The sequence below is a fragment of the Thunnus thynnus genome, chromosome 9 (genome assembly GCF_963924715.1).
Source record: "Thunnus thynnus chromosome 9, fThuThy2.1, whole genome shotgun sequence".
NCBI lineage: Eukaryota > Metazoa > Chordata > Actinopteri > Scombriformes > Scombridae > Thunnus > Thunnus thynnus.
The window spans coordinates 22,974,960-22,992,332 of NC_089525.1; the positions used below are offsets into that span (position 1 = coordinate 22,974,960).

Sequence of the window (17,373 nt, forward strand, 5' to 3'; positions counted from 1 at the left end):
GGCTGACGTGAAGTAAACAAGATTAAATTTAAGCCGATGCATGGCACACGATAAAAAGACAATCAAACACAAATAAGTGGAATGAACACATCAGAAAGTTCCACCACCAACACAGCGACAATGAGGATGAGGATAATGAGGCGAGGGAGAATTTTCAGCCGGAAGCTACATTTCTGATTGCAGGATGAAATGCATGTCACACACACCAACACAAAAAGAGATGAGTGCGAGAAGAACAAATGGAGGGAGAGAGGAGGAGGCTTGGAAGGCAAATGATCAAGCTGTTTGTTTCAGATCTCTGACAGGTGAAAGAAAAAAGGCAGAGGAATAACAGAAGTTTTTGTTTGGTGTCCTACATAGTATTTTGTGTACTATTTCCACTCATTGTGTGATGTGCCTTGTGGCCTTTTTTCTGTTTTTAATCTATCCATACACACCCTGCGAGTGTGTGTCTACGTGAGGGTGTGTAGACGTATACACATGTGCAAGCCATTTTGACTTCATGACTCCTTTATATCCTAGCCCAGTTGTGTCTGGGTGATTTATTCAATGACAAATGCAGTTGCTGTGAACTGGATTGGCCTGTAATGATCTGTCATGTCACTGGAAGAGATTAGAGAGGGAAGTCAGAGGAGGTAGAAGGGAGAAGAAGGGAGAATGAGGACACTAAAAAAGAAAAAAAAACCAACAACAATAAAAAAAAAAACAGCCAGAGAGGAGATGGGGCGGGCTCAACCTTTTTCCACTTACACTGGTTTGATTAGGGCTCTCCTCACCGCCTCTGTCGTCTTGCTTCGACATCTCCAGCTGCGGCACATTGGAAACATATGAGAAACAAGCCACTGAGAAACAAGCTAAGCGCTAACGTAGACAGATGGGGGAGAATGGTGGCGCACAGCATGGTGTGCAAAGGCAGACAAATAGGAGCATTGTTTACTTCAGAATAATGTCCGGAAGTGTGTGCAGATTTTGAGAAAACAAGGAAAACAAAGACACTAAACTCCATATGGATACTATTAAGATTTTTGAGTCAAAACTGACACAAAGTCTTCCATTGTTACAACTGTAATAGCTGTTTATGTGTGCTGATTTCTTGGAAATATATTCTCTTAAATTATTAGTTAATTATATGATCAGTAACATATTTGATAAGTAACCATTTTACGCAGGATTATCAGTTTACTTAAGGTGTCAGTATGCTCGAAACTAACTAGTTCATACTAACTAGTCCCATTGTGTATGGAGGCAAAATTGTTTATAGCTGAGCTAAACTAGTTGCTATAGAGAGGTACAGGACAATCTTTCCTTCCAGGGTGTTGCACTTGTTTGCAATTGTGTAAAAAAATGAAAAATGTGCTTCAGCAAAAAATTCAAACCTGGCTTACTTTCTCAAATCCGCACACCTGGCTAATCACTGCGTCAGGTGGGCGAAATGGTCAGATTGTCAGTTTTGGAAAGTTAAAAAATTGTTGGACGCAACTGGTTCAGATGCTGTTTGACCATCTGACAAGAACTTCGGTTGAAGCACCCTGACACCTTTAGTCTCTGAAAAACAGTTATGTAATGTCTTCTACGGCTCATGAAGGGAGCTTTGGAAAATAACCTGTATCAGGGTTATCTCGGTTTACACTTAGGACAAATTTTCTGACAAAAAGACTCTATTGAGTTGCATTATGGGATTTGTAGGATCTATTATTTTTGGAGGTTGAATCATACAAGGGACTAAAAGGTATCTTGGCCTCTGCTACATCAATTTTGACCTTCTTTTAACCTTCCAATTCCCCATACTTCATAGACCTGCAATATTAAATTGCTTTTTTTTCTCTTTTTTTTTTTTTAAAGATTACCCCTTTAATCAGAAATAATATAATCAACATATCAATCAATAATGAATAACAGCTACTGGCAACACTAAAATATATATGGGAAAAATTTGATAAAGCAGTTTGTTGTGATCATAATAATAATAATAAGGTTAATAGTCTCAATGACCTGCCCTGATGTCGATCCCGTAATGTGTGGTGACAGTTTGGTGTCAGCATGGACAGTGATGGGACCAGTGAAGGAAAACGGATGGCATGAGGGGCTCCCTCCAACATGACAAATCACCTCACAACAATCGCTAATCTTCGGAGAAACCCACACCCAAAAATTGATTTCTCTTTCTCACTTTAATGAGACTGTCTCTCATGATTCATGTCTGCCCATATGCAGGAATTTAATTAGCATATTTCCCAGGGCTCACAGTTGTGGGGACACATTTCTAATCAAACCCATCACCATTAACGCCCTATTGACAACTCTGTCACTCCGGTTGAGCTGAAGGAGGAGATCCGTTTGCAAATTACTAATTCACCTCTGCGCTTTGTGGAACCTGCAGTCGGGCTCGTACATCTCGGAGTAAACAGACAACACATGGAGCAGGTCCCAACGTGGATTGAGAGCCTCTCGTTTGTATTATTATCCAATTTAATAGGCAATTGAACCTGAGGCTCATATTAATGACAGCCCTTCCGCTCATTATGCTGAGCCAGAAGGAACATTAACAAACATTAGCACTTGAATACTGGGAATATGGGACAACACCTGAAACATTAGTAAACATGACAGTCTAACAGAGAGAAATGACCCTGGAAACTTGAAACTGTTTAATAAAATCGTAGATCTTAGTGCACCGTATTAAGAAGTGTACTTTTGTAATAATACAGCTCGCCACTAATCAATATCAGATGGAGTTTTGTTGTGAAAAACTCAGTGCCTCAGTGTAAGCAACTCATTCAATCAAATAACAAATGTGACATTGGGATGGATGAATAATGTAGCAGGAGTTGCCCTAACTGATGACGTGGCCTCGTTTAACAGATCTGAGACAGCAGCATTGGTTTACATTTCCTGCAGGTAATCTCTCTCCATCTGGTGATCACACCATTACTCTGTGTACATACTGATAACGGCCTGATCTCTTAGTTACAGCCTCTTGGTCAATATGAACAAAATGATTGCTTCATGTGATGTCAGTGCTGATGTAGCTCGAAGGACAGAATGTTCAGGAATGAGAGTACGTGATTGGGTTACTGCCGCTTGATGTCACATAAAATCTCAGCTGCAGACAAATAAGGAAACAATTTGACTGCGGTCAACCATGCTCAATATGTTCCCAGTTAGGAAATGAATGGATTTCTTCTGGGTTTTTTTTTTTTTTTATGTGGTTGCAGTAAGAACACACAGTTACAGAGGAGGGGACGGAATAACACAAGAAAAACATCCTGTCTGGTAGAGAGGCACAGATCTGCAGGGAAATGAAAACGATTTGTACTTTCTGGATTTAAATACGGATGCTTTCTCAATGTTTAATGATGGTGTGAGTGATTTCTATACTTTATCAGTAACTGTGGGCATCTGATATGTTTAGCACGATTTGCATTCTTGTTGCAGGAAGACAAATCCCAACTACAGCAGGCTGTTGCACCAGCTATGTGTAAATGACACCTCCCCCAGCAGGTGTAAAGCACTCCTTAATAACTGTTACCATGACAGAATGGTTTGAAAGACGGGACACTAATGATAGCAGAGCAAGAGGAAAATTACACGTATGATGACACTGACATGAACGCTCAGTATTGTGCTGTACAGTGTCAGTTATTTGGAGCAGATGGGGGCACAAGGGTGATTTTATGCTGCATTCACCTAAGATGCTGTCACTACTTGGTCGCTTGAAACAGAAACTATCAGCTGTTAATGTGTTGACTTTGGCAGAATCTCTCTCTCCAAGATGGAAGAAAGATGTTCAAGTTTTTATTATTTAGGGAAATATCTATGTTTGAAATACCCATCCCCAGCTTATAAAGTTCAATAGAAGCAAATTATTGATTTTAACGGAGGTAATGAATGGTGCACTGGGTGGAACATCACTATCCGCGTCAATTTGGGGAGTTTAGTGTGAAACTAACAGGCCATGTAGTAAACAATTAAGATTTAGAAGATAAAGATACTATACTGTATATAATCAGTCATTTCCATTATTATTTCATTATTATCATAACAATTAAGTGTTTTCTCTATTAAAAAGTCAGGGAAATGGTGAAAAATTCCCATTATTAGTCCCCAGACATTTTCAAATTACTTGTTTTATCAGACCAACGGCCTGAAACCCAAATAAATGCAGTTTATCAGACACTATTAAAGGAAAAGCATCAAAACCTCACATCTGAGAAACTGGAAGTAGCAAATGTTTGGCATTTTTGCTTTGAGCTATCACTTTATTGTCAAAATAGTTTGCATGTTTCATTCATTACAAACTGTCTATGAAAGTTTTTCACAGTAATGCAGAACAAGGTTTGAAGGTCGCTGATTAACAATAGAAAAAAAATGTTTTCTATACACAAAAGGATGATAAACAGCCCTTTAGATGATTATTGGTTGTTTTTCTGTGGCACACACTGTGCCATAATAAAAGAAAGGGAAATCATAAACTATCATTTTACAGAGCCACTTAAAACTTGAAAGCAGTGATATTAACTTTTTTTTGGATGGGGGGGATTAGAAATTAAAGAGTCTATTATACTTTATGTTAAAAAATAATGAATTAAACTCCCTGGGAGGGAAATGGGAACAACAGAACACTGACTGAAGTTAGAAACTGTTTGTCTCACTGTGGTAGGCCCTTCGCTGCAGTGGTGATATTATAAAAATGCACCCAAAAAGCTATTCTGGGATATCTGATGAGCTTAGAAATAAATTCAAATTATTGAGTAATTTCCTCGACCCAAAACTATCATGTTCTGTCCTTTTGTTTATTGATGATTTATTTCTCCATTATGTTTCCTGCACTGAAACTCATCAAGAACTAATTTCTTTCTTATTAAAGTGCAAATCAGGGTGTGTTCACCCTCACTACAAAGAGAATAACCCAGAAATGAACTTTCCCACGAAACACACTTGGGAGATATGCTGGCTTCGGTGGTTTCTTTCTCTTTTTTCGTTCTCAGAACACACACCCACACACTTTTGTCATCTTCTGTCACACTAACCTGCATCATGTGTGTGTTCTGCAGGTTCTGCAGCCCTTCCTTCAGGTTCTGGACTTGGTTCTTCAGCTGCTGTTTGTCCTCCAAACTCTTCTCCAGCTCAGCCTCCCTCTGTTTTAATTCTTCCCTCATTGTTAATAGTTGCTGCAAAAAGGAGAGAACGGTAAGCCGCTAATGCTACAGTGAACTAACTAACCGTGATGCAAACCTCGTTATCAAACTGCTCCGAAAGCCGAGGAACAATCAGGCATTTGTTTTATTAATATTTAGCAAGTAATCCTTACTGGTAATTACAACTTCAGCTCGATACAAAACACCAATTAACAACTGACATGAATTAAATCTTCAATAAATATTTCCTGGAGTGAAAATCGTTGTACTCTATTCTATCTCATGCTACTCTGTTTACATGTGTTGAAGAGGAGCAGTTTGCCAAATGCTTTGTTTATAAACACTCAAAAATTACAAATTACATATAGAAGAAAAACATTATGAGAAAATTAATACTCATTTGGGTTTTATCCTCGCTTTGGGTAACACAAGCACTGGCTTTTTGAGAAAGCTTTTGATGGCTAACAACTATGTTTATCTCCAGTTTGTCCTCTGATGTTATCTGCTAAACACAGATGAAAAGATTCACCTCCTGCTGTGTTAATTTCAACAAAAAGAGGGTCTGCGAGTCGCAGGGGGTCTTTACAGCTAGAAATTTTCATCTGCGCAACTACACGTTGAGTGCTTTTGTGTTGCACGCACTATAAATCACAAAGAGGTAACAGGTTGCCAGTTTATGCTGATAATATTTCATTGCAATTTGTGTGGCTGCGTGATACATGTGGACCGTGGGAAAGAGAGGTATCCAATTTCAGTGTCTTCCAATTCATTTAATCCATTTACCTAATATTTTTCATAAACACACCATGAGAGATGCAAGTTGGAAAGGTAATTACTCTCTACAAGCAGAAATAAACAGCAATGCCTTAATGGATTCTCTAAACATAAAATCGATCAAACATTAATTTCCATTACCTGTGACACCTAGCTCAGTGAGGACACTTGACAAATGCGAGAATGAGTCAATTTAGTAGTTCTTTACAATTCAAAGGGTAGATTTAAGGGGCTCTGTCACTACAGCGGTAGTTGTTTTGAAAGTGGAAAGGTTGGTCATCCTGCAAACTAAAAATAGAGCAGCTGAGAAAACAATCTCATCACAGGGTCAATTTAGTAGCCACGGTGGAGCTTTTGTTAATATCATATGATCTTCACCAGCAGATGGGAGTTTTCTCAGTTGAAACGGATTTGCAGATGCTCAAATTTCCATTTCTTCCTTTTTTTTCCAGCACTTCAGGGAATTATTGTCCGGATATCGTGTGGATTTTTTTCTCTATCTGCTATTTTACATCATACCGTAAAACATGATCCAACAGCGACTAAATCCACTGTTCGTTTTTGGATTGTTTTCTCAGCTGCTGATTCCAAGGTCAAAAAGATCTTTGAACCTCAGCTAAAGATAAAGAAGTTTAAAAGCAAAGTGTGTACACGGTTTCTCAATTTTTGAAATATCAAAACACAAAAATGAGTATTCCTTTCATCATGATATTAACTATCATAAGTTTCTCAGTGCCTCCTCTTCTTTCATGTGTTTGTACATACACATACTATAGTATCCCATACACACAGACATGCATACATCTATGGTAGTATTTTTTATTTTCAATTTATTGATATTTGCATCTTAAAGTATTGTTCATCTTCAAGATGTCTACTGTACTTTTTATCTTACCTGTTTTCTGACAAAAATAATTGTTCATATGATTCAATTTTCTAGTTTTTTAGTTACTATTTTTAATATTTATTCATGCTAGACAATGAATCCATCTTGATAGTGGTTTGTGGGCTGTGTAAACACCTGGAGCAACAATTAAAATAAGTCCAAAACTTTATCATTCTATCTCTGAAACATCTGATATGTTGGAAGATTGAAAATGGAAAAGTGAACAAACTGTTTTTAAAGAGAGAGAGAGGGGAAAAAACACTTTTCTTCAACTCTGAATAAATGGTCTGAAATTTGTTTTAATGGCCTGGGGTTTGTTCCAAGAAGTATCTGTGTGCTGTCAGACTCACAGCACACAACCCTCCAATCCCAAAGTAAAACCCATTCCAACGGCAAATAAGCTTTCTATAACCAGAGTAAACCTGAAAATATTACATTTTAGCTGCTCTTCACACTAACAGCTGCTCCAGACAGCTGTACTTTTCTACTTGTTCCCAGACAGCACTTGGTTTTCTTTTTAAGTGCTGGATTATGAATAAATGACAGCTGACTTTTTCATCTTGCATGGAAAATTCAATAGGGTAACCTGAGTGACATTGTTCTTAAAAAGAACCTGGTGGAGAACAGTAACGAAGGAGGAGGAGGAGATTAAACTTATTTTTGGACAGACAATTGGAAAAAGTGTCTCTAAAACTCTCTCTCTGAGTACGTGTGCGTGTGTGTGTGTGTGTGTGTGCATACACAAGTGCTACCTTCTGCATGCCTTGCAGAGCCTGCTGTAGGAAGCTGAGCTGCTGAGAGTGTGTGTTGTCCTCCTCACTCCTGATCGGTTGGTTCTTGCCCTGTTCTTGTTTGAGCAGCTCCACCTCGTTCCTGTAGGCGTCCAGCTGGCAGCGCAGGGAGTCATTCTCCTCCTTTAAGGCCTCTGCTTGGGAAACACCTACAGATTCATATACATAACATACAGAGAACAGTGTGGAATACTGAGGTTATTATGGATTACCACCGGGTCATCTTATTCAGTTTGCACCTCATCAATACAAATTTCAGGCTTTTAATCCTCTGTTCTCAGGTTATCCCTGACCTAGCTCTTTTGTGGACAGTATCTATTTGAAGGAAACTAAATATTGAAGCTTGTATGTGTGTTACACAGTTATTGAATTGCTCCTCAGTCACTTGAGTGAGAGCACAGACGAACTGTTAGGCGTGAGCAGTAACGCGGTAAGTTCCAAGAATAATGGTGAAAGAGAAGAGCTCAGTTTTACTTTAGCAAATTTCAAGCATCTTAAAACACAGAATGGGACGTGTTCTCCTGATAGACGTCTGCTGGTAAAAATGTCTCTGCCCGATCCTACAGGACGGAGCGTTTCAGAAATATGTCTTGTAGCATTAACTCCCTGAGTTTCAAATCTGACATACTGTATATCAATGTAATATTAAATATCAAAAAAATATCCTTAGGTAGTATTAATTAAGAGTTAATCACTCGGAAATTAATCTAATCTACTTCATCAGGATGATGTGCATGTGGTTTGATCAGGCTTGATTGACAGTAGCCTGGCAACATAAGAAAAAAAATGCCACAACTGTCAACACATTTTGATTTAAATGTTGCTATATTCTGTGCACTGAAGTATGCAACACCACCCCTTTCTATCTGAGCCTCGCCGACTTCAAACAAGCGAGAGGAGCACTGACAAAAACACAAACACAAACTTTGGCAGAAAATTGTGTATTCATGTGTTTCCGTCACTTTTACTAGTAAGCCGTTTGAAAAAAAAAAAAGGCTTTCAGGGCCTAAAAAACATCCAGAACAAAAGGGCCCAAAATTTCAAGATACAATCATGTCAAACAATGGGGACATTGTCAATTCAATATTCACTCCACAACCCATGATCAAACACAGTAGATTACTTTAAGATGTGATAATCCCAGAGCATTTTGTCCAATAGCTCTCTACTGGACATTTGACCTGACCTATTGAGCAAAGAGAGGAGACAGTGGGAGTTATTATATGAGACCTGCTCAGCGCTGGAGATGTCCAGTATTATCAGCTCTACTCTCCTCCTGTGGGCCTTGAGGGAAAGCTCTTTGGGAAAGTGCAATACACTGACTGGACTGGGGAGATAAGCCCCATCCTGTGTGTGTGTGCGTGTGTGCATGAATGCGTGTCTGGTTAGGTTTTTGTATGGGTGTTCATGAGTGCTGCCTGCAGTCTATCATGGACAACCATTGGCAGCGTTAATGAACTCTTGCTGGGTGCTTGTCTATGTGTGTGAGCACACTGTGTTTGTGTGTACTTTTCTCCCAGCAAAATGAAGGTTTGAGGTGAGCAGAGTATTGATCTGAGAGCCTCATCAACTTGGTGTGAGGGGATGTCAACCGCTTGGCCAGATTCTGAGCAATTCCCCTTCTGTTACATAACCGGCAGCGCTATCGACCTGCAGATATCCATGAGTGTGCGTGCACACACATACACACACACATACACTTACCAGGCATACAGTTACGCACACAAGCAGTTTGCTTTCTATTCTGTACATGAGTCAGGCGCAAAACATTGATTCGTTTTTTAAGAGGCTCCAGTCATAACACAGGTGTTTTCAGCAGGGCTATCTGACATCTCAACATGCCCCTTTGCTTAAAGGTTAGTGAGTAAAGGGGCTGTAACAGTCAGCCTGTTAACACAAATACCAAGAAGTGTCACATTAACACCTGTCACCTCAGCCAATCCTGCAGCATCGAGTGAAGTGACAGGTCTTTGACAGCTATGCTAATTACTGATCGCTAAATAACAAGGTTGCAAAAGAGAAGGGGCTGAGCTGACGACTGCATTTACATACATTTGCATGCTGATTACAGAAGCTGTCATATTAGCAAATGGCAGAGATCAAAATGATTAAAAGGCAAGAAGAAAGAGTACATGAAGAGAGCATAACAACAAGCGGGGAGGCACGTGACGTAAGATGAGAGATGACCTTACATGTGGTGGTAACTGTTATAGCATGTTGCCCTGGTGACTACTGACGACTTAGGGGTTATTATAATTGGGGATTAACAGATTAGCTGAGCCGTTACTTTTTCTTGCTTCGGCAAACACAAACAGACTCCTTCGAGCAAAAACCAGAAGATTATGGCACTTCAGTGGTACCCCAATCTGAAATGAGCTGGCAGCTGGCAGGTGTGAACAGATTCATATACACACACTCTTATGGAGCTGTGTACATTCACTAGAGTGGACTCAGGTGGATGTTATTTGACAGTTATGTTCAAAATCAACCCAGTAAAGCGTGCGTTATGTCAGCATCTTAATATACTCTGAATGTTTTTTTATTCATGTGGAGTTGTCACATGGTTGTCAGATGCTTGAGGGATGATTACTGTCATTTCAGTCAAACACAGCTGTCTCTCTCAGTGACTTAACGTTGACTGTGTTCATCCTCTGGAGATCTTGATCAGTGTATGGGCCTGTCATGTTGACAGAAGTGTTGTACTGTGAGTATGAGCATGCATATGCATACCGGAGTCCTCAGAGTCCTTGCTGTCAGGGGTATCCTCCATGTCATCATCAGACATCTCCATCTCCTCCTCTCGCCTGATGCCCATCAGCTGCTCATTGTGCATGTTTCTAATCTCCTGGAAAACACAAGGAAAAGAGTGGAGAGTCAAAACTGCAAAGACTTTTAGGAGGTGCTGAACTAGTAGGAGTAGGATCATCAGTGTGGCACCTCTTTGTTAATATAAAGCATTAGTTGTAATGAATACTAATGAATACTAATAACAGATCAGCAGAGAACGAAGGAGTGTAGATGAATAAAGATGAGAAGGATGATCTCAGAGCTGGGGCTCAATTCCTCCTCAGGCACAGCAAAAGGGCAGATGGTAGCAAAAATATAGCCAGACCCCAGTTTTGTACTTAAATGTTCTTTTTTTAAAACTTTTTTTTACTTAGAAAAAACAGCATATTCATGCAGCTACAATACATGATAGGTATACAGCAATGACAACCACAGCCACTGTCAAAACATCACATACTGTAACTTCATAAGATTATGATCAAGAACGACAACACATGTCTCGTGCATGTCTGTTGTTTTTTTTACATCCCTGTTTTATTCTAATTGAGCTCACATCTAGAAACACTAGCAGTAACTCTAAATCACCAATTGTTTCCGTTTCATTTCATCCTCACAAACAGTCTCACTAATGACTACATCTGTCCTGAGACCAGTAGCAAGAAGCAGGTTTCAAAATGGTTTAAAGGTGAAGGTTAACCGACTGAATTGGATTGGCTGTAAAAGAGATCATATCGTTCAGGTCTATGCTGAGGGACAAACCAACAAAATCCTTGTGATACATTTATACACAATGGACAGTCCATGCATGCTTGGACCAGAAACAGACATAATGCCAATGAGAATCTGTGCTTCCATGGGCTTTCAAACACCATTCAGCTTGTGTTTACCGTTGAGAATATGAAGTACATTATGGTAGTACACAGTGTCTCCTTGAAAAACAAAAGGTCTAATGCTAATGGAGCAAGAGAATGAAGAGCACAGCAAACTGTGCATGAAAGACATAAATGGACACCCCTTTTCCACTCAGAGGGTTGAAGGTCACAGAACAATGTCCAGCAACGCAAGTAGACCATGGACATTGATGTCAGGGTCAGACATGCACATCAACATGGGAGGCTCATAGAGGTTTGAGAAGTGAAAGGGGAAAAAAAAAGGATACACTGATTGTTTTATCAGAGCAAAATCTTATTCTCTTTTTCAAAATACTTTATATGTTCAAGTATTTAAGACCTCATGCTCTGACAGGCTGATGCCTGAATAGAAGTTTGAACATTTTATCACACTAGAATTTTATGAAGAGACAAGCAATAATAATGAATTATTGCTCCGTCACGAATGCTCAAAAAGTGAATGAAATGGAGCCCTACAATAAGTCACCTTATATAATAAAATGTTTATCATTAAATTGATTACCAGATATCCTCTAGTGTTAAACCTTTATCACATCTTAGAAGAGGCTATGCAGTACGATTCAGCAGACAAATCAAAACTCATCAAATACTGAGAGGTAATAAACCAATAGTCTTTAAAAGATGCATATCTCACCTGCAACGTCAAACTGGCTCATTTATAGTTATTTAGTTATTTAAGTTGCTTTATGCAATGACGTTCATTTCCTTGTTAAATGATTAGATGTGAGATTTCACTATATAACGGTAGATCTACATAGAAAATATCACTTTACTCACCTTTAGTAACCTTAAATAACTTATCAGAGCCTTGCTTAAGCCTATTACTCCCCTTGATTTATGCCAAACACAACTATACACACAAGGATAACACTCACTCTACAATTCAAACATGAGTAGGTATTGGGACACACAAGTAAAAAACTGTATGTATAAACAATTGTGAGAGAAAGATACATGAGTGCTTTATCAATAAAATATTCACACCAATAGACTGAAAAATACTCCTAAAAAAGTAAATGGAGCAACAAAAAAAAAAAAAAGCTGCCTAAGAGTAAATAAACTTACAACCATCTGTCAGCTGACGTTATCAGCCTGAGCCCACGACAGAGGTCAAACAGGTACTCTACACACACAAGCACATGCAGACACACAACCATCTGGTGTGTATGGAGCACACTGTGCGCACACATATCCACTGCACAAACACACACACACACACACACACACACACACCACATAAAAACATTGATAGAGTGAGGCAGCTGTTGTCTGATTCTGCCTGGGAGCTGCAGCTAGTCAACACCGTGGCTCGTTCCTCCATATTTCACCTCCAGGCCAGAGAATCATACTGAATATACAATATGACAGTGTGAAACAGGCTGCCTTTTTGATGATAAACTACCCCTGAGCAACTGCACTTACTTACCTATTCTCTTTACACTGGCCAGTGGCTGCCAGTCCTATACATTTCAGCCTCTGAGGCAGGCTTGTGTATCAATGTTAAAATAAACCTGGATTAAGCCATATTTTTGATATTGAATCAAATCACTCCATGTGGTGTGAAAGAACTACCAATTGTGCTTTAACACCAAACTCTGCAGCTTTTCTGACACTTGTAGCCCATTATTTTGTTTCTCCGACCTTCACACAGAATCTATGTTCGAGCATCACCACTCTTATTACCCCCTCATATATTACAAACGCCAGCAGTTTCCAGTACAGGCGAGCTGAGTGCACTCTACCAGCCCTGCAATAAATGACAGAAAGCTGAAGTAAACAAGTCTAGCAAGCCAAGAGCCCCTGATGTTCTTCATTAGTTCGTGGAAACCAAACCAAAGCTAAAAAGAGAGCAGTATATTGAACTTAAATTCATTAATTTGCCAGAAACATGACTCAGATGGGATGCTCAGGTTGTTCTGTGACTGCTGCAAGTATAAGAAAACAACTGTTTGCTAACAGGTTATATTTATTTTTGATTGATTTATGAGGTTGTTTTTGGCCTCCTACTGGTTTAAAAATGTTTAACACAGTTTTAAACCTGCAATTTTTGTCTCAATTTGTTTCTTGTCACACACATCAGTTTTCTGATTTTGGGCTAATTCCCTATTGCGTATTAATTTATTTAAACCCAGACAGACAGCTGCAGAAAGATTCAGACTTAACTTGGGCCAATGCTGAACCAAGAGCTTTGAGTCTCAGTGACTTCATCTGTTTGCTGTTTGCTTCCTCTGAGACACACAGACACCAGGACACAGACACACACACACACACACACACATACATACAGACACATACATATATACACACACAGTATCTGTGATGTCACTTTGAATGACAAAGTCTAAAGTCGCAGTGCTATTATGAAGTGTAAAATAGCTGGAAGAAAAAAAACTACAAAGAATGTTTGAACCAGGAGTTCATTTAAAGGATTTTTTCCTGACAATATTTTCTGAATGAGGACATATTTAGCAGCAGAGTAACCGCCTGAAGGGGTCTCTTTCACTTGCATCTATGGCCATGCTGTACTCCAATAAGGAGTGTACTGCAGTCAGTCTGAGAAGAGAATGGACAGATCCCTGAGGCCTGATGTAAACACACTGCTATCTACAGTGTGCAGTATATATATATAAGAGAAAGTGATTCTACAGTGACTAGGTTCATGAGAGACCGTCAATGTCTGAGCAGGGGAAGACAGCAATACATAAATGGTCTTTTCTGACATCAGACAACCAGGCATGTACTCAGGCATTTGCATGTAAAAATGCATCATCCAGTGTCTTACTTACTTATCAAGTGTGTGTTAAGAGACTGCCACATAAGCTATTGTAAGTCTGATAAGTTCTAACAAACAGTTGTTGCTACAGAATAGTAAAAGTTTCAATTTTATTTGACTATTTTCATGATTCTGCAGCAAATCTGAACAGTAGAGCGATAGAGATCATTTTGCTTTGCAACACCTACCTTTAAAAAGAGGTTTTACAAGTTGATTGCTGCTTCTGCTGTGTGAGAATCTGTTATTATGATGTGCGTGCATGTCTGTATTAGCCTCTAAATTACACCTTAAATCACTTGTTTTTCATACTGAGGTTCAAAGAAACTTACCAATCAGATATGATCATATATGGTCCATTAGACCCAGGACTGCACCACACTCCAGAGCCCTCCATTACATACAACCCATCATCATGCTAATTAATGCTCCATTTGGCAGAGAGAAAATGGTGAGCAGATAGTGGATGACAAAAAAAATGTTAGAGTCGAAAATAAATATGGTTTTACGCGTCAAGATGTTCCTCCTCAAATATCTGCTCATAAATTTGGAGACTGTTTTTTGTAAATGCAGGGTAGAAGGTTTATACAGATTTACCTGTGTTCTGGACACCCTTAGAGATGGAAAACTCACCCAGCAGCTTGTATCCCTTCATGGGGGAGAGCAGTGGCGGCAGCAGGGGGAGGGGGGGGTTGGGGGTAGGGGGAGGGGCAGAGGTTTGGACCTAGGTGTGTCTGGATCTTACAGGGGCTGGAGTGAGCAGCCACCTGTCCTGTAACCTGACTTCATTGAAAGTACTTACTGTCAGATGGAGTCTGCTCTGTTCATCTCTGATATCACCTATTTTTTTCTGCTCTTGTTGAACTTTGAGTATCATGATGTAACCCTAATGCAAGCGCTCTAACTATCAATAGAAACATATAGAACTTTACAATGAGTAAGGAGGGAGACAGGTATAGAACAAAATGGGATGAAGTCTAATTTTCCATATATCATGTGAACAACAGAATAAAAATCAGAGAGTACCAACCTCTGTTTGTTTGCGCCACATGTCCAGGTTCTTGCGCTGAGCTTTGGAGAAATGGTCCCATGCCTTTTGTTTGGAAGCAGCTTGGAATACAGACACAATCTGTTCAACTGTGGCAGGATGCAGGGAAGGACCAGAGACCATCCAGAGACAGAGAGACAGAGACAGAGGGCAGGTGGGAGGGAGCAGAGGAGTGAGAAAGTGGAGTCAACTAGGGATGTAAAGAACTGTGTGTGTGTGGTGTGTCTGTATATATGTGTGTGTGTGTGTGTGTGTGTGTGTGTGTGTGTGTGTGTGTGTGTGTGTGTGTGTGTGCGTGTGCGTGTGCGTGTCAAGCCTGTGATCTATTTACCTGCTGATGCCAATGCATCATCTTGTGGATGGTTGGTCAGATAGCTTCCACATGCAAGGACTTCAATAAATCATACATTCTTCCAACATACTTAAATTATATATGATATACTGGTTTATACATATATGCGCCTTGTCCCCTTTTAAGACTGCAGCTCTGCTACATCTGACTTGATGTTAATTAGCCACGCCACAATCGTGTAAGGACGGAAACGTCTGTCAATCCACCACCTTGGTCAAGACTTAAAAATCTCCAAAACTATTAAATGGTAGTGCTAAATGGTAGCTAGTGGATTGATTGTCATAAAATTTGGTATGGATATTAATGTCCCTCTCAGGATGAATAGTAATAACTTTGGTAAACCCCTGACTTCTTTCTAATGCCATCATCAGAACAAAATATTACCTAATACCTGCTAAAGATCAGCATGTTAACATTGTCATTGTGAGCATGCTGACGTGAGCATTTAGCTCAAGGCACCACTGTGCCAAAGTACAGCCTCACAGAGCCGCTAACGTGGCTTTAGACTCTTGTTTAACATTTGTTTAACGAGGGAAAGTTTGCTAAGCAACTGGCATCTGCCAAAAATAACCTACTTCACGTCAGCCACTGTTGACCACTGTGCAGCTCCACTACAGCAGTGGGCTGTTAAGAACCTTGCCCAAGGACACCTTGTTGAAATAATACAATGTTCCTGATTTACTTTCTCTATGCAAATTTCTCAGATTTTAAAGGAACAGCAGTAACCTTCAAATCTTATTACTGTAGTTAACAGTTCAGCTGTAACTGCAAAATGAAAGTGTAGAAACTTAATACTGGGCTGAGTTGAGCTGAGCTGAGCAAGATTTCTTTGGGTCAAGGAGTCTTATTAGGACCAGACAGCACAACCCACTGCCCCTACATATGATGTATATGATGACAGCTTCTCTGGGTCTGTACAGTCTGCGACAGACTCTATCGTAGCCGCAGATATCGATATAGTCATTCCCCTCCAAGCTATCTATCTGCTATCATGTAGGTGGTCATGGAGGACTGTATGGGTGGTCTGTGTATCCCAGAGGTCCAAATGTACACAGGGGGGAGTCAATAAGACCACCAGCTAAGTGTGTATGTGTATGTGTTTGCAGAGCAGTGAGAGAGAAGAGTACAGGGATCAATAGCATCTTCCCAGCTCCCTGTAATTTGATGGAGCAGATCGATAGTGAAGGCAGAGAACAGAGAAAAGTGTACAGACAGACTTTCTGGGCTGTGAGCTTTTATGTAAGTATACGTATATATATGTATTTGTATGTGTGTGAAATCATTTTTGTATTCTGCTGGTTTTGATTGGGACCATTTCTTTGGTATAAAGTAGTTCAGATAGAAATTGTTCAAGGTACCGCCTGTGGATTATCCTTCGAAAAGATGACATATTGTTTCTGGGAAGGCAAGATACTTTTGGAAGATACTTTGACGTTTTTAAATTAATTTTTTGATGCTTTGAGCACCAGAAGTGAAATTCTCTGCACTTTCATTGTATAAGTGCAGCAGCAGAAGATTGAGAAGCCAATATCTCAAAAACTGGGCACATAAAAATAAAAAAAAGAAAACTATCAGCATGGTTATGCACCACTAATGATTAAGTGAGAATATTTTTTTGTGACTTGGATGAATTGGCCCTTTAAGGTGACATATTACATCATATACCCCTCACAGACCTATTTGGACAGAGGGACAGGCAGTATTTATTTGGTATGGAGAGATTGTTGTTTCCAAGTGTAAAACCTTCTCACAGGAGTCCTGTCTCTGTCTTATCGTTTATATGACTAGCAATGCACCAAGAGGAAGGCTAAGTCATGAATAGGAATGTGTTTGTGTGGGCTGAAATTATGGAGGGCAGCTAATACAAGGACAGCAACTCTGTTTTTCTCTCTGGCTTAAACAAACACACACACACA

At 39.6% G+C, this 17,373-nt stretch overlaps 1 protein-coding gene across 8 annotated transcripts in view; it reads right to left on the bottom strand.

Annotated features, from left to right (window-relative positions):
• Positions 1-17,373, bottom strand: part of enox2 (ecto-NOX disulfide-thiol exchanger 2) — a 187,776-nt gene that overhangs the window by 6,864 nt on the left and 163,539 nt on the right. For 7 of the 8 annotated variants that reach the window (XM_067599749.1, XM_067599748.1, XM_067599753.1 and 4 more), the window contains 5 exons: positions 15,088-15,194; positions 10,320-10,434; positions 7,551-7,738; positions 5,031-5,171; positions 751-807 (listed from right to left, as the gene is read on the bottom strand). In XM_067599749.1, the coding sequence (XP_067455850.1) occupies positions 751-807; positions 5,031-5,171; positions 7,551-7,738; positions 10,320-10,434; positions 15,088-15,194 (608 nt within the window). The remainder of the gene's footprint in view (positions 1-750; positions 808-5,030; positions 5,172-7,550; positions 7,739-10,319; positions 10,435-15,087; positions 15,195-17,373) is intronic. The other variant, XM_067599756.1, reaches the window with a different exon arrangement.